This window comes from Quercus lobata, chromosome 2 (assembly GCF_001633185.2).
Source record: "Quercus lobata isolate SW786 chromosome 2, ValleyOak3.0 Primary Assembly, whole genome shotgun sequence".
Taxonomy (NCBI): Eukaryota; Viridiplantae; Streptophyta; class Magnoliopsida; order Fagales; family Fagaceae; genus Quercus; species Quercus lobata.
This window is the reverse complement of record NC_044905.1, coordinates 89,957,358-89,980,489: the sequence shown is the minus strand read 5'-3', so window position 1 is coordinate 89,980,489 and position 23,132 is coordinate 89,957,358. Positions and strand designations below refer to the sequence as shown.

The window sequence follows — 23,132 nt, the reverse complement described above, 5'->3', positions numbered from 1 at the left end:
GCAAGATCCATATGGTGGAAGAGAAGACTCTTGGTAGAGATCTTAAGGGTGGAGGAAAAGAAGAGTTAGAAGAGAAAGAGTGAGTCTCACTCAATACCTTGAATCTCAAAAAGATGAAAATATGACAAGACTATTCAACTTCACTAGAACTCAAGAAAGGGGAAGAGAGAGGGTTTTTTTTGTGCGTCTTGGAATGAAGGAGAATGAGGGTTTATTTAGTAGTGGTGGAGGAAATATGAATGGAAAGCCATTTAATAAGGGTTGACAAAGAATCATGAACCTAGACTTCATTAAACTTTGGGGAAATCTGATGCATTAAATGTGAAGATTGGCGAGAGTGAGGAGCAAGCCAAAATTCGGTTTTTCCGTAGCTGCTGTAACAGCTTGTAGAGCCAATTTTGAAAAATAATATCTGACTCAATTCTGATCGGAATCGTCTCTTTCTTGTGCTCAAATTGAAGTCCCGGATGCCTAGTTTCTAGGAAAATTAACCTCATTTACAGATTCAAAATATTCGGAGAGATATTGATGAAATGGTGAGCAAAGGTCATTTGTTAGAAAATTATTTCAGCACAATTAACATTAATATGTCCCAAATTAACTCTCAATTAACATTAAATGGCTCCAATTACTCCCATTCAGACTTAATTGGTTCCCAATTTACCTTAATTAAAAGATAATTGTACAAATTACTCATTGAATAATTAATATTTATCTATCTAATTAATTAGATGTATGCAATCTCACCATAAAATGTAATCATAACCAATCAAATCATGACACATCATTAATCTCAAATCGATTATAATTATAACCAATTGGAATCAATTTTCATAATCACATAGAGTTGGACTCAATTTGTGATAGTGCATCTCGGCCATTAAAACTTGATTTGATGATAACTTTCAATCTGATGGTCCGATTAGGACTTATGACCAGTCAATTTGATCGTTACAATATCAAGATCATTTTGGTGAAGTGAGATTAAAGACTAGTGACCAGAATCAAGATGCATATTTCCTAAAGTGAGATTAAGGACTAGTGACAAGAATTAAGATGCATATTTCCGAGGCGAAATTACTCATTTACCCTCCATGTGAGGTTAAATGCGGGTTACAAAAATGGGGTGTCAACAAGTTGATTGCAAATATTCTGATTATTGTTTGAGGCCAAAACCTGGTAGCATGAATATCCAAAGAAGAAGAAAGAACTCAATATGTGTACACATTGAATTTAGACAAAAAGGACATCAGCTTACTAAATGTAACTCACAAAAAAACTAGTTGGGTACTATTGAAACTAACCTCTACATCCTTGTAATCAAGAATCTCACAATAAATAATGACTGCATCATCATTTAGAAAGCCAGAATTTTCTTCCCGTATCTTCAAGAATTTGTTGAACCAAGGAACAACATAACTACAAGTATTCTGTCCAGTCTTTGTATAGAGAGAAAACACCTTCTGTAGACTTTTGGCAGAGTCTTTTTCATTTAACACAAACAACTTGTAGCTAACTTTAAGATTCTTACCATGATCAGCTACACACTCCAAGTATGCACAAATGACACCAAAGAGCATATAGAGCCCTGCATGATAATGATGGAAGCTATCTTGGAATCAAAAATCATATACTAAACAAAGAAACCAACAACTAAATCAATTAACAATACCATCTTACCAATTTGAAACTTGTAGCCACCAATTTCAAATATTTTGCTCTATAGTGTTTAAGTTTCCCTGATTTCTTTTAATGCTAAAAAGTTGTTCAACCTCCATTTATATGCTCCATTAGAAGCGCTCAACTCTTCGAAACCCTTGAACATATACAGTTCAGCATCTAACACGATGCTCTGATCATATGTATAACACCACCCCTCATCATATAGGGTGTCAAGACTCATGAAGTCTGACCATCCATATTGATTTCTATCCATAGAAGGGTGTTCTAGTCTATGTCTAAAAACATGCTTATTTTTATCTTTTTGATTGTGGACTAGTAGCCAATAGTAGACTAAGAAACCTCCTTTGAAATTCTCCTTCATTTCTATAAAAAAAAGGAAAGGTACTTAGGTGGTGTCTGAGATTTCCTGGTTCACATTAAGTTTTAGTGATTAGTTAAATTTTTTTCACCAAACTTACAACTTTATGAAACACAATTTTAACACAAAGTAAGAAACACATACCTCGTGGATAAACTATGAGACTAACAGCTAGTGTTTTAAAAACCATTGTCGGAGTTTGAAATCGAGCATCCACTATCTTCTTCTTCTTCAATACATTCTTCAAGTAAGAAAAGTTGGATATTTTCTAGATAATTCGATTCTTGTAATCCCCATCCATCTTTTCCTTAATCCAAAATATCTCTAGATAGCTTTTAGAGTTGATATAACGTGCTTCGTCAATCCCATGCAATATCAGCTTGATTTTGACTTCATCATCTAAATCAGACATCTTCGTAAAGATGTTGTTGCCCCAAACACCGTCTGAAATCTGAAACTTATATATACACCGGTCGGCTTACTACATAGTCACCTCCAAATAATCTCCATCACCTTCTTTCTTATTCATAACAATTTGACAACTAGAGGTTGATTGAGTATCCCTCTCAGATCTACGAATCACAAACTTACAAATCTCAATGGGAGGACTTGCTACTACGCGATTTTGGATATGCTCCTTCACGAGCCCAAAATTCCATATAACGCAAGAAATATTGTTACGATAACCATCAATCTCAACTAATATGTGCATTTCAAAAATAACATGTAGAGAACCATCCAGTAAGAAATCATCTGAATCAATAAATGCATCATCTATAGAAAAAGCATACGAGTATTCTTTAGAATCGAACCTGTGACATAGGTGATCAACCTTAGAATCAAATATACATGCCTGGTTCACAATTTTGTGCTCTATGAAGGCTAAGCATGTAATGTTAGGGTCTTTTGGAATGAAGGAGCCAAAAATAAATGTCTTCAGAACTGGATCTCTGTAAACCAGGTGGGTGAATCGGAATTCACCCACTTCAAAATCTGTGAGCAAAAGACCATCTTGAGACCCGAGTGTTATGTCTTTATAGTTCCCGATGATCCACTCACACTTCATGTGGTGGTCATTCAATTGATCTTTGCTTACTCTAGTAAAGTTTTGTGAAATATGTGGGTCGGAGCAAAGTTTGGTGGGTTCTGTCATTCTCTCTCTTAGTGAAAATATAGGATTTTCAAAATTTATGTGGCAACATTAGAAGAAGCAAACAAAAAGTATAGGATTTCAAAATTTCAAAGTAACTTAAAAGTCAAAAGTATAGAATTTCAAAAGTATATGGGAAAAAATATTGGATTTCAAAATTTATATGGCAACATTAGAAGAAGCAAATAAAAAGTCAAAATTTTTCATTTAATATACTACATCAAAATAAGTCTATTACATCTAATGATAATACAATAAAATTAGTATAGTGGTATTAGACATAAAAATATTATTACATCAAGATTGTCATTAAAATATTTAAATTTTCTTGCAACGAAATATTTTGTAGCCCACATCTATTATCTAAAATTTTATTGTAATGATTCTGATGTTATTGCAATAAATTTTTTTTTTTTTTTTTTGTGGTAATAAACATTTTTTTTTTTTGTAGTAATATATGTTACAACAATATATGCTATCAAGACTCATGAAGTCTGACCATCCCCACTGAGTTCTATCCATAGAGGGGCAATCTAGTGCATGCCTAAAATCATGCTTATTTTCATCTTTTTAATTATGGACTAGTAACCGATAGTAGACTATGAAGTCTTCACAGGTTTTAAAATCCTCCTTTATATCTATAAAAAAGGAAAGGTCCTTAGGTGGAGTCATAGATTTCCCTCTTCACATCAAGTTTTAGTGATTAGTTCAGTTTTTTACCAAACTTACAACTTTATGAAACACAAACTAACAAATTTATCATACATAATTTTAACAAAAAGTAGCAAGCACATACCTCAAGGATAAACTATGAGATTCAAGGTCAGTATTTCAATTATCATTGAACAAGTTTGAAATCAAGCATCTATTATCTTCTACTTCTTCAAAATTTGATATTTTCCAAATGATTCGATACTTGTAACTCCCATCCATCTTTTCCTTGGTACTAAATATCTCCTAATAACCCTTAGGGTTGATATGATAAGCGTAGTCAATCACATGCAATAACACCTTGATTTCGACTTGATCATTTAAATTAGACATCTTCATAAAGATCTTGTTGCTCCAAACACAATCCAAGTTTGACATTTGAATCTTATATATACATATACACTAGTCAGACTACTCAAGTATGTTCATAGTCACATCCAAATAGTGATCCCATCACTCTCTTTTCCATTCACAACAATTTGAGAAGACTTGTTACTGCATGATTTTGAATGAGCTCCGTAAAGAGCCCAAAATTCTGTATCCTCCAAGAAATCTTCCTACGATAACAAGTAGGATCTATATGACGAGTTTCATCTAATATCTGCATCTCAACCACAACATGCAAAGATCCATCCAACAAGAACTCATCAGAATCAAGAATAAGTGTATCGTCTATGGAAAAAAAAAACATGGGGATTCTTTAAAAGAGAACCTATGACATACTTGATTGACCTTAGAATTAGAGAAACATACATGGCTCACAATTCTTTGCTCAATGAAAGCAAAGTAGGTGAGGTCAGAGTTTTCTAGGATGTAGGTTGAAGTGTGGACATAAATTTTCTTCTCAATTGGCTGTGTCGAAACCAATTATAAGAATTGGATATCACCCACTTGGAAAGGTGTGCTCGTCGAACATAATGCAGAAGAACCTTATAAGACACGGCTACGTCTTTGTAGTTTGGGATGAACCTCTTACACTTCACGTGTAAGTCATTCAATTGCCCTGTGCTCATACTAATAAGATTCAGTGGGGTTTATCGGTTTCATATGGAGGAAAGTTTGCTGTTGGTGGGTTCTTTCATTCAAGTTCGGCTCAACACATTTTGTGGCCTAACACAATAATTTAAAGTGAGACCATTTATAAAAAGTTATTAGTTTCTTCGAATATCCCACCAGTGGTACTCGTTGAACATTTCTTTGCAAAACCATCAATTTGATATTTGCTTTTTTTTAAAACAACTTTACCCTTGATTTGGTTTCTTTGTACTAAGATCACTATGTTCATGTCAAAATCATGAAATATTAACCATGTTATTGGCATGCTAAATGTCTTTCATGCAAAATATGACCATACATTTCTATGAAGATTTTTCACATGCGCAAAGTATTTTAAATTTAAAATAATTTTTTTTTAAAACTTGTAAATTCTAAACGATGTCATTTCTATTAAATACCTCAATCCTACGTTAAACATATTCTTTTCAAACCTCGCTCAAATTCACAGTTCTCGCAAAGTATGGCCTATTCTAGGACCGACTCCACATATTTTGGGGTCAGACACAAATGTAAAATATATTGTTAATATTTTATAAGAGATATATGACTTATAAAAAAGAATCCAACCTTTTTTATATAATTTAATACATTAATTGGACTATTTTTTTATAATTATAAAATGTATTTTAAAACTTTTAATTCCGAAAATATTGAATAATTAGTATCAGGATCAGGAGATCATATTTTATATGGTCACTATCTCTCTTGGCAATGTTGGAGTTTAGTTATTGAACAACAAATTTTCAGTAATGAATTTGTCTCAAAAACTATTAATTCTAATTTTAATTTTTATAGAGTAAAAAGAAGAGTAAAAGGAAGATTGAAAATTTTGGAATATCAAAAAGAGTATAATATAGATATAAAATATTCTATTTTAGGGAGCTTCTTCCATTTGGGGGCCATAGGCTATAGCCAAAATGGTCTTATGGTTGAGCCGCCCCTGCTTTCATTCTCTTTTTAGTGAAGAAGAAAATGAAGATAACGAGGAAGGTTGCAAGAGGAAGTAAGACAACTTTTTGCGTAGGAGAGAGAGAGAGATTGTAAGAGAAAGATGCAATGAGAATGAGAGTGAGAGAGAGAGGGGGCAGAGAAGTTGTGAAGACTTGTGTGTTACGTTATTACAAGATTAGCTAATTTCTTGCTTTTGTGTCTAGAGGGAAGTTGGTTACCACCAAGATGATGTGGCAGGGCACACTCATAAAGTAACAGTACACACAACAAAGAAAGAAAATCCACCTTACACTCACATACTAAGTTACTGTTACCATCGAGAGATTATTAGGTCTACTAGAAGAACTAGTCCTGGTTCTTCTAACCAATAAAATACTGTCATTTATGCATATATGGCATCACCTAGTGGTTTTTTTTTTTTTTTTTGGTACTGATTTGGAATTCGACTCACACATTTATATAAGTATTATTATTTCATTAGTTGGAATGACCATTTTAACAGTCCTCCCGATGGACCTAATAATTTATTGTTATACTCAGCAAAATCAACACCCAAAGTAGGCTAAATTTATTTTTTGTTTTATCCAATATTTTTTTGATAAACTTGTTTTATTCAATAAGTTTGATTACTAATGTAATATTAAATATGGGGAAATGTTCACCAATGTCCTAAGAACATTTGTTTAGGAATTATTTTTAGAAATATTTTATTGAGAAAGTGATAAAACAATAAATGTTGTTCACAATTTTTTATATTTCCCATAAAAATGATGTCAAAACTTTCCTACTGAGATTTGTTAATAATTGCCTTAAGGACATCCATTAACATGACTTTTAAATATGTTAGAGAATATGGTGCTAGGATGTTAGAACTAAAATTCTGTGGTATAAGGTTTGTATATTTAGTTTGCAAATGTAATAGTCTATTAATAATGTTTTGTACATTAATTGAATTTTGCGAATCTAATAGTTAGAATTAAATTTATGAGCTATTAATTTCTTACAATTTGAAAGACCTTTCCCAGGATATATTGCTTGCATATTTTATGGACACCAAAAGAAAGAGTTAATTTATATTTTATTTTAGTGGGAACAAAATAACTTTTATTATTAACTGGAAGCTGAATCAGAAAGAATTATATTATGTTGGAGAAATTATCAATAAAATAATATTCTATAATTTTTCAATATTACTAATAAGATAAGAGATGCCATGAGTTTGCATATCATTGTCATCTTTATGGCTTGACTCTTGAGCCATGGCAGGGTTCGATTTCTTAGACTGAGAAATCCTCATATGCACTTTCTAATTGACGCATGGTCGGAGCATTTTGTGACCAGAATATCAAAGAAATGAATATATATGTATATATATATGTATGTATATGAAAACAAAAGACCCTAAGCATGAGCCTGCACATCAAATTTCTGCTTATGTAATATCTACAATTTGAAATCCCTATTTAAATCACACTTCTTCAGTGTCTTTTCTACCTGAAGCAATATTCTCTACGAAGTTTTTTTACTGTTTCACATACAGTTCAAGGTGTCAGGACTCAGGTTACTAGTTGTGTTGCTCCTTCCAAGCATCATTACCTCTAGCCTCTCCAGCCAGCATGATGGATAGGAAATTTGACATCAAATGTGTTTAAAGTAGGTGTCAATAGAGAATTAGAATTGAATCTCATCAAAGAAGTTGGACCCCTTTGCATATGTCCAACAGCTGGTCTTGTCTGCACAGGTCTCATAGTTACTTCATTGAGGCAATTATATGCAGAAGGGAGTGTTTGAGTAGCAAATGGTGGAGGAATAGCAACCCTAGATGTAGAAGGAAGCAGAGGACTTGGAGTAGCATGGAAACTTTCAAACATTGAGTTTGGCACTTTGAAGTTGATTGAAGTTGTTAATGGCCAATTTGTCTTTGGAACCGATTGCCTGTGAAGCTCAACGTCAGGTGGACACCATTCAGGCATGTCATCATCATCATGAAAAAGATTCTTTGCACATGGAACAGCACTAGTGCTACCTCGTGTGGTGACAGCTATGGTTTGGGCAGTGTGTTTTCCTTCCACAATGGGAAATCTGGAGATACTGTTGCTTTCACAAAAATTCTTCAGGGGAGTCTTCTTCTGAACAGCACCTAGGGGAAGCTGTGCAATATTTGAATTTTCCAATAGTCTATGATTGACAATTAGTGACACTGTTGGAGGCAGGGACCTATCAATATTCCTAAATCCTTCAGCTGAAAGTTTCTTCTCCCTTATATAAGCATCTAGAGGCTTGCTTGTTATAGTCTGAGAAATACCGGATGAAGTCCCAAAGTCAAATTCAGGAAGATCATCATCGTCAGGCACAGACACAACTTTCTTTGTGACATTAGATGGAAGAGACAGGACAGGTGTTTGAAGTTCCAAACTCGGTTTAGGTTTCTCTTGTCCTGAATTGTGCATTTGAGGAGCTTCAACTTTGAATGACTGTCCCAAAGAACCTTGATGAGAGTCACAGTCAGAACATGATGTCTTGATTCCCACTGAAACAGATAGAGAATCACTTGGGACTGAAGGTGTTGGCAAGGGTTTAGAACTGGTGGAAGGATTACGAAACTCAAGTTGGGCATTACTATGCTTAACATTCTTGCTTTCAATACTATTATTTCCTATACTCTCAAGAGTTGCATAATCTGTAGCTGACGCAACTGGGAAGGATTCCTCAGCTGGTTGTGTATGAGACAAATTATTTTCTGCACTTCTTTGAGTAGAAGAGTCAGAAGGTGAATTGACAGGCCGCTCCGTCAAGGAACAACTCTTTTTATTCAGTTTCTTTACATCAGTATTTGAAGTTGCTCGGTTCCTTCGCCACACAACACAACCAATCAAGGAATCTTGGTTGTCTTCAACAGCAGCCATGCCCTTGAAGAACCCATGTTTAGCAAGTATTGTGATAATGGTCTCACTACGAGGACAGATGTAAAGATCAATACCTGGAGAGAGTTGTGCAAAGCCAACCCTCTCCCCTTCTTTGTACCCTTTTGCAACCTGTTTAATGTGATGACAAGAAAAAAAAATTATCATCTTTTCATCAGAAATTTCTATGATTCCGCTTTAGCATTTAACAATTAAATCCGTACCAGCTGTTAATAATTTCCAAATTACTCTTTCTGACTCACCTTTTTCATGCCTGCCAGTCCAGTTTTAGAAGACCCTTCTTTCCAGCAAAGTGATATTACCTGAAGACAAATGCTAAGATTAATTAAATCTCATGTGAGTGTATAACATGCAACATGTTGGGTCTCTAGGTAGTATAAATCTCAAAATGCATCTAAGATATTATTCATAGGAAATAGAATCAAGAATCTTATCATGCAATAAGTAATTCATATCCTAGCATTGTAAAATTGTCAGTAGTTATAGAATTACATGAGACATGTTTTGGCCTCTTATCAATAAAGCCTAAGTTCCAAAATTTTAGGGTCAGCTATGGATCCTCAATAGACTAATCAGGGTTGTTACTAATATTCCCCATCATTCTATCCTATCCAATCTATAACACCTCCTTAATTATCATGTTATTTTTTACTACTTTTAAAAATACTTTTTAGTTGTCTTACCTCTCTTTGTTCCTTCAACTTAAATACTCTTTCTCACTAGTGCATTAATCATTCTCCTTTGCACACAATCAAACTATCTTAACATATCTTTCGTTGTATTTCCACTTACCTATCTTAACATTTTCATTTCAACTACACTTATTTTATGAACATTTTGCTTCTTAATAGCCCAACATTCAATGCTATAGAGCACAGATGGTCTTATAGCAACATTCGCCTGATTTTTATCACTTAACCTGCCAACTGATTCATATTTATTATAGCAACCAAAATGATTGGTTTTTATTAAATTAACTGGTCAATAGTTAATGAAAATTTTCTTGTCTCACTTAACCAGACATGATCTTATGGCACATAATCCCATAAATGCAGGATATCTGGGTGCACAAGTTGTTATTGCTCAAGATCTTTTATAGTCCATACTTTCAGTTAATGGTGGGTCAAGGACTAGACTACATATGACTCATTGGTTATCTAGCTGATTCATGTCTACGAAACAGAGTAGCAGGAAAATCTTGGGTTGGATTTGCGCAAGGTGTAGAGATGGGACAAAAAAAACTCGGAATTCAAAAAGGGATTCAAACCATCACACTAAAACTCTCTTTTAATTTACAAACACAATCATCAAGCACCACCACAAATGTAGTTTCTATATAACCTATGACCTAATATATGCAACTTTGCAAGTATGCAATATGTGATTTTGAAATAGCATGAAAGCTCAACAAATCCAAATGCTGTCCATTGTCTAGGGTCAAAATGCTTCCCCTGCTTTTAGGCAGTTCAAGGGTCTTCTATTAATTTATATATTAACAACTAAACACTCTAGTCCACATAATATACAGTAGAATTCTATATTGGCATTCATTAATAAATTAATTTATTTTGATAAAATATTATTAGGGAGAGAGGGGATTTGAACCCTAGATGTTTTTGTTAGAAATACTAGGATATCCAACTAGTTAAGCTACAAGGCACATGGCTTATATTGGCACTAATTTATAATTCTTCATTTCAAGGATTCTCCAAAATCACCATATCCCCCCAATTATAAATTAAAATTAACCATATCCCCCCAATTATAAATTAAAATTAACTTTCGAAACTTCAATATGACCATAGTGAAGATCTTTATAACAATTTTGGCAACAGAAGCCTCCTACCACACAAATCTGGTATTGAGAGCACCCAAAACAAACAAAAAAAATCCATCTTTTCTCACACAATCATGCTAAATATTACACAAGATGAGATCTCTGGAAGAAGATAAAAAGGAGAGGGGGGGGTCTCAACTCCTATCCTTCCCAATGAACACATAACTATTTGCAATTTTCGCATGTCAACATCAGCAGAATAAACTGTAACACCTTTAATGCACAATCCAGTTCCGCTGACACCTTTAATGTACACTCCTGTACCTCCTATAAATTGCTTTCGGTCATGCATATAATCTAACTCATGAAGTTAATAGAAAATCAGCCACTCTTTTTCAGAAACTCTTTCAGTTTACAGCGAAGTCACCCCAGGCAATCTGATTCTATATTAGCAGAAACTTTTCATAAATTGCTGGAATGCACCACATTTGAATTCTCAATTGCCTCCAAAGTCCTTTGATCCACCAGTGAGTTGAAAAAATCATGGTTGTTCTCGTTTTGTCTTTTGATTCTAACAAACTAACCATATTTTCTCCATCATTTCTGTTTTTTCTTTCCTCCTTCCACTTTTTAATAGTTCATCCTAACAGCATCTGAGAAAATAACTATATTGATATAACATGCATTTTCTATCATTGTCTGTGATCATTTTTTTTCTATCAGAAAATAACATTCATTCCTTTACATTATTATCATTGAAGCAAATGAAACTTACTATCCAGTTTCCTCATGTACTAATCATCAGCAAGTGAGTAGCATAAGCAAGGCAGATCTTCAATTTACTTCTATAAAACTAATTTAGACCCTGAAATATAAATTCTTATTTCATGATGATGGGCAAAAGTAAGAGCGTCATACCATCAACCCTCGGTTTCGTGAGCGAGGAAGATCTTGAATATATTTTTCAAAAGCCTCTAACCTCACTTTGCCTTTGACTTCTACAGATTGACACCACTTGATATTAGGCATCCTCTCACCGCTACACATGAAGATCATCGTACACAGGTTAACAATAAAAAATTTAACCCTTTCAAGATTATACATACATGGTGGATATCATGTTTGGTTGTTGTTTATTATCCCAAACAATTGGGAATGTAGTCTACAAGGCAAATTGCTTGAGATGGAGTTCTATATCGCACCAAGTGACTTTTTTTTTCCTTTCAATAAGAGCATGCTAAGTGATTAATGAATTATATGTCCCACAAGGCAACGAATTTTATGTGCATGAAGCATTCCAACAGCCAGCATCAATCAAATGAAAGCAAAAAATCAGCTTTATATCCAAGGTCTATAGGGTCTATAGGAAAAGTGGAATTGTATTGGCAATGGAAGTGTAATACTAAACAAAAACCATGTTCTGTGCTATGATGCCTAAAATACTATTTACTTCACTTCAAACAAAAATGTCTTCAGATTAGTGCTCACTGTAAACAACTCAAGGATAAAGCAACATTAGAAGAAATCCCTTATAATATTAGAGGGATAACTTCCAGATTGGTAGCTTCCATCAGAGCAACTTATAGAGATTTCACGTTGTGGACGCCAGACTATAGTAGGACCAACTTGTGACTCATTCATATGGGCGTTTGACAAATAGGGGAGAGACATCTTTGGGGGGGGGGGGGGGGGGGGGGGGGGGGGGGGGGGGGGGAGGGGGTGGTCAGTCTGCACAAACAGGGGAAATGCATAATTTAGAACAATCAAAAGATTACTAGGACAGCTAAATCTTCTTGCAGATTTTCTTACAAAAGAGGAGACATTAAAATAATTTTATTTTTCCTTGCAATAGACACCTGTGTTCCATTCTACTACAATCTCTATCCTGTTAACTATGTTTCTTTTTGTGTGTGTGTGTGGGGGGGTGGGCGCAACTAAAAGAAAAGAACAAGCAACAGTGATAAATGTTACGTGGACAAAAATCCAACCATGAATTTCATTTTCAAGTGTCTATTAAAAAAAGAATTGAACTTTTAAAAGAAGATGAATAAACCTCTTAAAGAAGGCAACTGCAAACACATTTACAGAAGAATTCAACTGAAGGGACCCATCCCAGAGCTTCTCAGCAAATGTGGGAGCCACTTTTCTGACAAGTAATTTCCTTCTGTCGGTGGACTTCAAAGAACCATGCGTTAGATCATGCCTAATATTCACAGCAGCAGAACAACTACCATTTCTAGGTGAAGTTTCTTCCAAAGCATGCTTAATATTCTCAACTTCTGATCCTTCTTCTTTCTTCACTATTTGGCTATTGCTGTCTCCATGAGCTCTACCATTTTCCTTTTTATAATTATCACCCAAGCCAACACCTGAAGGGCCACTGCTAAATTGGAGTTCATTTTGCAGTGACATATCATTTTTGTATTTTTGTTCAACAGACGCAGGGGCTAACAAAGAGCCTGGTCCAACAGTTGAGGCAACTTCTATTCCTTCACAATTTGAAGCCTGATCACTTTGAGGCAGCACGCTTGGGGATGCAATGCTTATTTTCTCAGCTCCATTTCTGTAATATCCATTACAATTTTGTCGAGTTGCCGGGAGAGTATTCTGACCATCAAATTGATCTTTCTTAGATTGATTCCTGATGCCAACTGTTTTAATTGACAGTTGACTTTGATTTAAAAACAATTCAAGGGAATTTTCTTCAATCTCTTTAGGGAACCCATATTCATGAACAGATTCAGAAATGGTGTGTTGCTTATCAACAGCTATTAACTTCCTCTTTCGTGATGATTCAGAAGTTCCTGAATGAGGTGTCAGTATCTTGTTCTCCATGAATGCACCCTGACTTATAGGTGTATGCATTGTCTGACCTGGTAAGATTATGCCCTCTTGCTTCTCATGCCACATATGTTAGGAATCCAATCCACCAACAAACTTCAGTCCTTGCAAATAATTCTTCTTACACTAGATCTGTATTCAGGACATACAAATTCAATCAAGGCCCAAGTATGCAAGAATTCAGTGATTCTAATAGGTAGGTTATTGCAACTGCTAACATTTTCAAGTTTAACAATTTGCAAAGGTAACTGAATTCTGTCTACACTTTCCAGTTTCTTCTAAAAACTAAGTTTATAAGATCATACAACCATATATCCCATTGGATAAAATAAGTAACTCTACTTGGCAATAGAGTTTTTTATTTTTTTTTTATTTTTTGGTGGTGTTGCTAGTAAAAAAGAACAATTAAATTTCAATTAGTAAATCTCTGCAGCATCAATGCCTTTGAACCCTCTAAACTTAACAAGCCAAAAGATACCCAAGACTGAGCCTTCTTGAACAGACTTGGCCCTTAGAAAATATATAGCACTTGACTTTTGCCACCATTCTCTGGTGGTGAGCACACCCTCAAACAATGAGAAACTTGAGACATGGGATTTCAATTTTTATTACACATATTTTCCAGCAGCCCAATGAAGAGCATCTTAACCATATCATCATCAATCTTCAGTTAATTTATTTTTTAAGCAATAGTATTCTATTGAAGTCCGGACTAGGTACAATGGCAAGTGCCTTCCATCAAAAGTGATATATAGCTTGTTTGAGTTCAAGAATTAACCTCTCAAAAAAAAAAAAAAAAAAAAAAAGATATAACTATCTACCAATCACCTTTCCAAAACCTACAAAAGTGGGAGTTTTGCATATTATGACCTGAAGGCATTTTATTATGAGAATGGACTACTTGGTGCACACAAAAATGAACACAAAGTAGCCTAAAAGAATTTTTTTTTTTTTTTTAAAATACACAAATAAAGTGATTCTTTGAAATCTAAAAGGGAATTGAACTGCAAGGACTGAAGTTTGTGGGTGGATTATACAAAACAAAAGACTTTTTGTGCAATTGCTATACATACAACCTGAGGTTATTCAGAATGCAAATATGCATATAGGTTATCGTTCTTGAAGCCACTCAAATGGCAGGTCTTCCATTTTTACTATATTTTACATAATTTATTAATGCTAACGCCAGATTTACATTTTTTTTTCTTTCTTTCTCTTTTGTTTCAAAGGAGATATGATAGTTGTGTTGTCTCTCATGCTTGACTATAACTTGACTTCAGAAAAAAGGACTTGCTTTTCAGCGTCCACACCTAATAATTCTTTTGGCATGTTTTGGTGATACATCACTGTTTGTGCAACTCTAGGTTTCTTGATAGACTGCTTGTGTACAAACGTTGTTGGTTTTTTTCTTTTCTTATTTTTATAAATATAATTTTATATTTTTAAGTAGAATTTCTCACGAATAAAATTGTTATTTCCTTTGGCAAACAAAGATATCTTTAGTCAAGTTACTTTTATTTTATTTTTGGATAAGAATAAGATTTTCTTCAATGCGGGCCATGTTGCACTAGAAAAATTATCTTATGAAACCAGTTTATGTACTAGAAAAATTATCTTATGAAACCAGTTTATGCAACGTTTCCCTCATAACATACAGATCCCACAAGAGTATAATTAGACCCGCCAAATATGAGAGGAACACTCCTTAAACTGGCCTCATGAGATACTTTCTCGTTGCAGTATTGGCTGTAAGAGTTCTATGGATATAATCATGTAAAGAAAATCAGTCCTTTCTTAAGGTTTGAGGTTGTGTGATCTTATTCTTTGGATGGTCACACGTTTCTTACTGGAGCCCTCCATTTAAATATAAATATCCATGAATTTCCTTTTGTAATGAACGAGTTGTTCATATTTGATTGCTTCATATGTGCTTTTACACGAAGCTGTAATTCGTTTTTAATCAAATTTTGTATGTAATCAAAATGTTCGTTGTAATTCTTATAACATCATTTGTATATATCCCAATGGCTTTTGTAACAAATATTACCTTAATTTGGTGATTCCAAATTCATTGGTGCTTCGATATTTATGTGGAAAAAATAAGTCTACCAGCATCAGCAACTCCCTTGTCAAAACAATCTTTAAAATATAATTTTCCAATATTCAGACTTTAAAGAAAGCATGGTTCACATTCTTCTCACGGACCATATTACTGATTGCTAAAATTAAGAGACCACCTAATATAAACATTTCAATTCTGTCTTAATTATAAGCTTCATAGAAAAATAAATAACTATTTGAGAATCTATGACTTAACATCAAGATTTTAAAACCATGATAACCACATTCGGTACACATCATAGCACCTTTTATAAAAATAAAAGTAAATAAATAGATAAATAATTATGCTCATCACATGATAATGTACCCCTTTATAGTTTGACCCTATCACAATTTAGTCACAAACTTCAATTACTACATTTGACCCCTAAAGTTTGGATTAAAATGACATGGTTAGGTTCCATCCAAATTAACAGATGATTTTTTTTTTTGGACAAACAAATGACCCCATAATGGTTTGATCCAATCACAACTTAGTCCCACATACTTTTTCAACTGTTGCATTTTAGCACCTTAAGGTTTGGTTAAAAAAACCAATAGGGGTACTTTGGACAAAACCCTAATAATTTCATTTTAATCCAAACTTTAGAAGGTCAAATGTAAAAATTGAAAGTTTATGGACTACACTGTGGTAAGGCCAAATCAAAAGAGGTAACTTGTAATTTTATTATGATTATAATATCTAAAATTGGAATTCTAATAATCTATGCTAACTCTTTATCAAAGACCATATTTCATTGTGTTTAGGCATCCTTCAATGGACTTCTTTGCCGAGTCAAAAAATTATGCACAAAGCATGCTATTGAAAATCTCAATAAATAAATAAATTAAATCTTAGAGCATGATAACCAACATTATACCCATAGCCAAATTGTTGCTGATAATTGTTAAGGTAAAACTTAAGTACAACATCTTAGGTACAGTATATTAGATTTCTCAATTGAATTCTATGATTGGATTAAATTTAATTATCTTTAAAAAAAGAAACACTAATTTTGTTTTATTGGACAATGCATTCAAGTTTTTGAATTTAATTAGAGAACTTAATACACTGCATCTAAATTATTATACCTAAGTTTTACTCTAATTGCTAGAAGTGACAGAGAATGAGACTAGAAGATTCAAAAAGGGTAGGGGTATTCCCACAACTGATTTCTCAAGTAATAAAAATGACTACTACTCGACTTTCCTCTCCAAGTGGAGTTTATAACTCTAGTGATACATTGAATTCTGTTAGCAGTAACAAACCTATGGTGAATTACATGGATATCTATTGGTTTTCCTCAGCAATTCTTGCTACATTCTTTTACCCTATGGATGGTAATAAAGGAAAAGCTACTCTCAAGACAATCTAGTAAACTATGTGATGGAGAAATTAGAGGGCCACGAAAAATACAAACTTTATTTGTAAGTGGTTATTCTTGAAATTAGTCCGATTTCAAGGCTGGAAAATTTCAATAAAAATAGTCTATAGCAATAAAGAGTTTGTTTCTCTCTTGCATACTTTTTATGTACTTTCATTATATCCCCTTGTTGTGTTTATGTCCCTTTGACTATATATGATTAAATTACCAAGCAATATATACAAAAGGATGGAACTTGCTGGATTTGAAGATTTGAGGTACTTTGTAACTTTATAATTGCTGGAATTTGATCTATTTCTATTCATTTCAGCAACTAGTTTGCAAGGTTTTGTTTAGAAGGTCTAGTTATTAGCTAGTCTGGGTCAATTTTAAGCTGCAAGATGCTTCTCCTTCTTTCTTTCTTTTTTTTGAATTTTTTTTCTTTTTTTAATAAATGAAACTTACAAAACTTCCATACTGAATAATGTGGGAACTCTTTTAAAACACACCTAACACACACTTCACCCCTGCATTTGGTATGCATAATGAACTTTTGGTACGATTTATTAGCATGTATAACCTTGCTCACTTTAGCAGCCTTTCACCAGTCCCAAGTCTTAGCTTCACTAAACTAGCAAGACTGATCAGCTTCCCAGTTTTCTAAATCTCCAAGCGTTTCTTTTACCTAAATGATTGATTGGCATATTTTTAAGCACAAAACAATGATGAATTGCTTGATCCTTCTGGTGCATTAGAATGATAACGCGCCACACTTGTGTAAATACATCCTCCTTCAACGTGAGGCCCAACGGTGTGTTTGAAAGTTTGGAGGGAGCGTGGTGAGTTCATAAGGATACAAGAAAAGGAGAGGAGAGGAAAGTGGAGATTATCCTTTCCCCTTGGGATATTTTATTATATGTTTGGAAATTTGGAGGGAGAGGAAAGTAGCGGGTGAGGGGGTGATAAAGAGGAGAGGGAAGGAGAATGATCCCTTTGTTTGGATGTTTTAAAATTAAGTAGAGGGGAGGGGAAACGATATTCCTCTCCTTTGCATGGATGTTTTACAAATTAAAAAGGGAATATGAGGAAATGATAAGATATCATATAAATTGACAATTATACCTCCATTTTATCTAATTTTTAGAAATAGATAGAAATTGACATCATAAGCGCAATTAACAATTTTTTTTTTTTTTAAAATACGTTGAAACTCTCTCTGAATCCCCCTAATTAAAACCCCATCCCCTTTTAATCTACGCTCCTCTCCTTCCTCCCCATCCATGTATCCAAACACATTGTAAAAAATTAATGTTGGGTGAAGAGAATAAATATGCCCCGCTCCCTTTGTTTGGACCCTTTAAAAATTAAAATGAGAAGGTAAGGAAATGTTAACACATCATATAAATTGATAATTATATCTCTCTTTTATTCAATTTAAATAAATAGATATAAATTGACATCATCATGGCAATATTGACAATTTAATATATATATTTTTAATATAAGTGGAACCCCTCCACTCCAATTTCCCCCAATTTGGGGGAAATAAAAAAGGAGGGGTTTGGAGGGCTATCTCACCTGATCTCCAAATCCCCTCAAACCCTTTCTCCTTCCTTTGAAAAACACATCCAAACAAAGTGAATTATACCACTTTTATTCCCTTTCTCAACTCCCCTCTTCCCCCCCTCCATCCAAACATGCCATAAGACTCCTAGGTCTTTTTTTTTTTTAAGGAACCACTAGGTGTGATGTTTTCACCTACTCCTAAGCTTTTTACCATATTATTTTTCTCTACTTTCTACTTGTACAATTTTACATAGGGGTGCTTTTATGGGATTAAAAGATGTCTAGTTCTCCCCAAAAGGTCCATACTTAGAATTGGAGAGACTTAATTATCTTTTGGATTGCCAATTCACAAATGGAATTTAAAACATATTTTTACATAATTGGTTAGTTAAAGAATCATGATGGAATGGCATAATATGTTAATAACGAAAAAGTTTTACTCAAAAAATTACCTGGTAATTGGCTTTAACTGCTGTGGTGTATAACATCTGGAGAGAGAAAACAATTGCAGGTTTAGGCAACAGAATAAAGAGGCCACTGGCTCATCTATGACAAACTGTAGATAATGCTATATCCTATATAACAAAGCATAACAGCTATATATGTAAAGAATGGTGCATTCAACCTTGAATTTTTGTTTCTTGGCATAGACATTGTTAATTTGACTTCACTGCAATACAAAACTAGTAAATTTGCTTATTCAAAGTTCAAACACGAAAGGCACAAAAAAGGGTGGTAAAAACAAGAAGAACAAAACAATCTTCTCTCGATATGATTTTGAACCCCACCAAAACCCACCCCTATTTATCTAGGAAAAAAAAAATTCTCTCAATATACTGTTTGCACCAGCTAACAAATTATACATATGACTGGTAATCAATATTTCAAGCTTATTTTGTAATATAAAACAAAATAAAAACAATGTACAACCTTGTCATCTATGCAAGTATATGGAAATTTTCCCTGCTACAAAGAAATTAATGTAGACAAATTAGAAGGTGATACCCCAATACAGCTTCGTTCAAGAAAGAGTAGAAGCTCATATCATCATAAATAAATGCATACATACATATATAAAATAAAGCTGATTTCTTTACCAATTAAAACTAGTTGAAAACAATGTTGTCTCCTATGGGAAAAATACTAATAACATTTTAATATGTGCTTGAACAACTATGATTTTATGCAGGCAAAATGGTCCAGATCATAAAGGTGACGCAATTGGTCTTCCATAAAGATATTTTTACGTTAATTTTCTTTCAGTTGAAGAAAAAAAAAAAGGAGATATCCAATTCCAACATCAAAAGGGAAAACAACTTCCTCCCGATCACAACCCAGTTGGGAAAACAACTTAATACGGTGATGAAAAATAGTACATGAAATCTAACTGCAAGTAATTTTCATTTAACAGGTGGAATATGAGGCCTGTTCAGTACCAAATACAATCAAAGCAACAAATAGATTTATAGTTTTCAGCTTAATTCTCTATACCCAGATGAAAAACACTTGCTATTCCTTTGTTTTATAGTTAAAAATTAAGAATCCTCAACATTTGGAGAGAAGAAGAAAAAAAAAACCCACAAAATTCAACAATTTTTTAGCACTTGAAATAATTCCACCCTTTTAATAGTTTGGATCTGAAGCAAATGCCTTAAATCGAAAAAACAAGAAGCCCCAACAACAATAAACAATGCGCTTGCATCAATTGAAGCATGTAATACCCAAAAGCAACAGAGGAATATGAAAATTTCATAGTCAAAATCTGCAAGAATATTCCCAAAAACAAGAAAATCAAAGATGGGGTTTTTTACCTGGTGGGCTTGGTCCTTCCTGCGGGGTAAAGAGGGACGCTGTTTTCAAAGGTTATCTTCTGTGTGTGTGTCTCTCTCTCTATCTCATTCATTCTCTGTAGGCTTAGCTTAGCATCTGAAGGTGCCGTACATGCTAGAGCAACGGTGTGAATGTGATACTAATACGGATTATTAAATCTTGACCTTTGTTTTTAGGGATTCTGCTGTCAGCGTCGGGGTGGGATATTGTTAACGTCACCCGTCTTCTCACCAAAACTTAGTTTTGCCTAATAAAAGTTGGAATTTTTTTTTTTCTTTTTTAAGAAATATTATGTCAATTGTCTACACCATAAATTGGTTCTAATTTGGGTATACTATCGAATTTTTTTTTTTTTTTTTACACATCTATATATATATATATATATTTATATATAAAACCGAAATCTTTACTGGCACTACAATTTTTCACGTCGGTACAATATTTTATTTTAAATAAATAAATAAAAATTATAACTCCTCAAAACCCTAACAACCTTACCCCTCTCTCAAGTTAAGAAATATAAAGCCACGGTTTCTGCAAACTCTCTCTTTCTCCAGACGTAGGAAGCCCTAAAGCATTCAAGATCTACAAAACCCTAGCAACCTTACCCCTCTCTCAAGTTAAGAAATATAAAGTCACGGTTTCTGCAAACTCTCTCTCTCCAGACGTAGGAAGCCCTAAAACATTCAAGATCTACAATGCACGGTATAGATTTTAGCTTATAAAGTTCAGCTTTTGTAAGGTTAGTTTTGTTTATATATTAATTAATACATAGTACTTTGTTCACTATTGAATACTCATATAATCAATTTCCAATTCAGTGTTCAAGAATTAAACCAAAATTCTAACTGCGCTATCATAAAATATTATTATTAGTATGAATTTTATGGAGTTGCGGTGTTCAATAATTAAACCAAAATTCTTTTAGATTATCTATAATATTTTGTCCTCTAAAAATTTTATCTCTTTGATTTTAGTATATTGTGTTTCTTAAGCTATAGAGAGATTTTCTTTGGTTTCTGCAAACTCTCTCTCTCTTCAGATGTAGGAAGCCCTAAACGCACGGTATAGCATTCAAGATCTACAACTCACGGTATAGATTTAGTCCTTACGTTTAGGTTTAGGTTTTAAGAGATTTATATATTACTACTATGTGGCTGAATTTTCCGTGACATCAGTTTTATGTTTTTTTTTTTTTAATTTGTTTTATGTAAGGTTAGTTTGTTTACATCAGTTCTTTATCTCAAAGATAAGACTTTTATTTCTACCGCAAGAACTATTTAGGTATGTATCCCTTGCAAGCACACATGAACTTAAATTGTCTTTTAATATATGCATACTTTATTATTTTCTAATAGTTTTCCCGTGCATCGCACGGGTTAGCGACTAGTTAGTAATAATCAAGAATAACTTGACACCTATGATATGTTGTGTATATAACTTTTTTTTTTTTTTTTGGTTATGATAAATTAAAGTTGGGTTTAAGAAGTTGTGATTATGCCAATTTATAAAAATTAAAAATTTTTATTCAAACTAAAATTTTATTTATCTTATTAGTTTTTAGAATATTTAATTTAGCTAAAATTATATTAGCCAAGTTTCAATAAATCAAAAATTCTATTCCGACTAAAGTTTTATCTATCTTATTAATTGTTAGGGGAATTTAATTTATGTAGAACTCTATCATCTAAAATTCAAGAAATTAAGAATTCTAGTACAATTAAAATTTTATTATCAAAAATTTCAAGAAGTTTAAAATAAAATTTAATATTTATTTTAATTATTTTAATCATCTATATAATTTTGTATTTCAATTTAATAAAATTTGCATATTATGTATGATTCATACTTTGTGGCTATATATATATATATATATATAGAGAGAGAGAGAGAGAGAGAGAGAGAGAGAGAGAGAGAGAGAGAGAGAGAGAGAGAGAGAGAGAGAGAGAGAGAGAGAGAGAGAGAGAGAGATGTTGGGTTCAAGTTACACCTGGTTAAACAATGTTACACCTGGTTAAACAATATTACACCAATCAATATTTTTTAATTGGATATGAATTTTAACAAATCGACTGTTGGATTACATTATCTTTATATATTTTTCATGCTTGTAAAATTTCAAAATAATCAAATATCAATAGTTATGTCATCAATCAATTGTATAAATTCGAGTTTTTGTAGTTTAAAATGGTAAATAACATCCGATTGATATGAAAATTGACATGCATGTTTAAAACATATAGAACATATAATCTAACAATGGAATTTTCAAAATATAAATTCATTAATAAGTTATTGGGTGGTGTAATATTATTTAGAGTTACACCAAGTGTAACTTGAACCTAACCCATATATATATATATGGGGGAGCAAAACTTAGGTGCTGTTTCTCTAGGTTCCTCTCTTAAAATTTTGCCATGTGGCTTTTTTCTCATGAAATAGAAGTGTATTTTTTAGTTAAGTAACCACATGAGAGAATTTTAAAAGGGGAATCTAAGGAATATCACCTAAGATACTATATATAAATTTTGTCATATATATATATATATATATTTTTTTTTTGTGGAGGGGGGGGGGGGGGGGAGGCTTAGAGTAGTAACCTTGTTAGGCCAAGTCTGAGGAGTATGTAGGCCTAGTTAATAATCAACTTGACCCAAATGAGCCAAAATAACTTAAAAGAAGAGCTTCGTAGCCAAAGATTTGGATAGCTTGAGGAAGACCCTCGAGTGAGGACCACATGAAGAGGACGAGATGAAGGCCACGCAATGCTAGAATGTGGGAACCAAGGGAGGCTACAATGACAAGCATGGATAAGGGGAAA

The 23,132-nt window shown here is 33.3% G+C and overlaps 1 protein-coding gene across 2 annotated transcripts; it reads right to left on the bottom strand.

Annotated features, from left to right (window-relative positions):
• Window positions 1-7,287: 7,287 nt before the first annotated feature.
• On the bottom strand, window positions 7,288-20,461 carry LOC115977111. Of its 2 annotated transcripts, XM_031098775.1 has the most exons (7): window positions 20,293-20,461; window positions 19,412-19,444; window positions 18,934-18,969; window positions 12,664-13,583; window positions 11,529-11,649; window positions 9,076-9,135; window positions 7,288-8,944 (listed from the first exon to the last, which is right to left on the bottom strand). In XM_031098775.1, the coding sequence occupies exons 4-7, from the start codon at window positions 13,518-13,520 to the stop codon at window positions 7,508-7,510; spliced, it is 2,475 nt and encodes an 824-aa protein (XP_030954635.1). In that variant the 5' UTR covers window positions 13,521-13,583; window positions 18,934-18,969; window positions 19,412-19,444; window positions 20,293-20,461; the 3' UTR covers window positions 7,288-7,507. The 2 variants fall into 2 exon arrangements, with proteins under 2 accessions (XP_030954635.1, XP_030954634.1); XM_031098774.1 differs by lacking the exon at window positions 19,412-19,444.
• Between the last annotated feature and the right edge of the window lie 2,671 nt (window positions 20,462-23,132).

Bases quoted from the DNA above. Each gene is read 5' to 3' on its own strand.
- LOC115977111 (XM_031098775.1), bottom strand. From the start codon at position 13,520: ATGTGGCATGAGAAGCAAGAGGGCATAATCTTACCAGGTCAGACAATG. The intron at 11,650-12,663 runs GTTTATTCATCT...CTTCATGTGTAG, and splicing joins GCAGTTGCCTTCTTTAAGAG to CGGTGAGAGGATGCCTAATA. The intron at 8,945-9,075 runs GTGAGTCAGAAA...CACATTAAACAG, and splicing joins GACTGGCAGGCATGAAAAAG to GTTGCAAAAGGGTACAAAGA.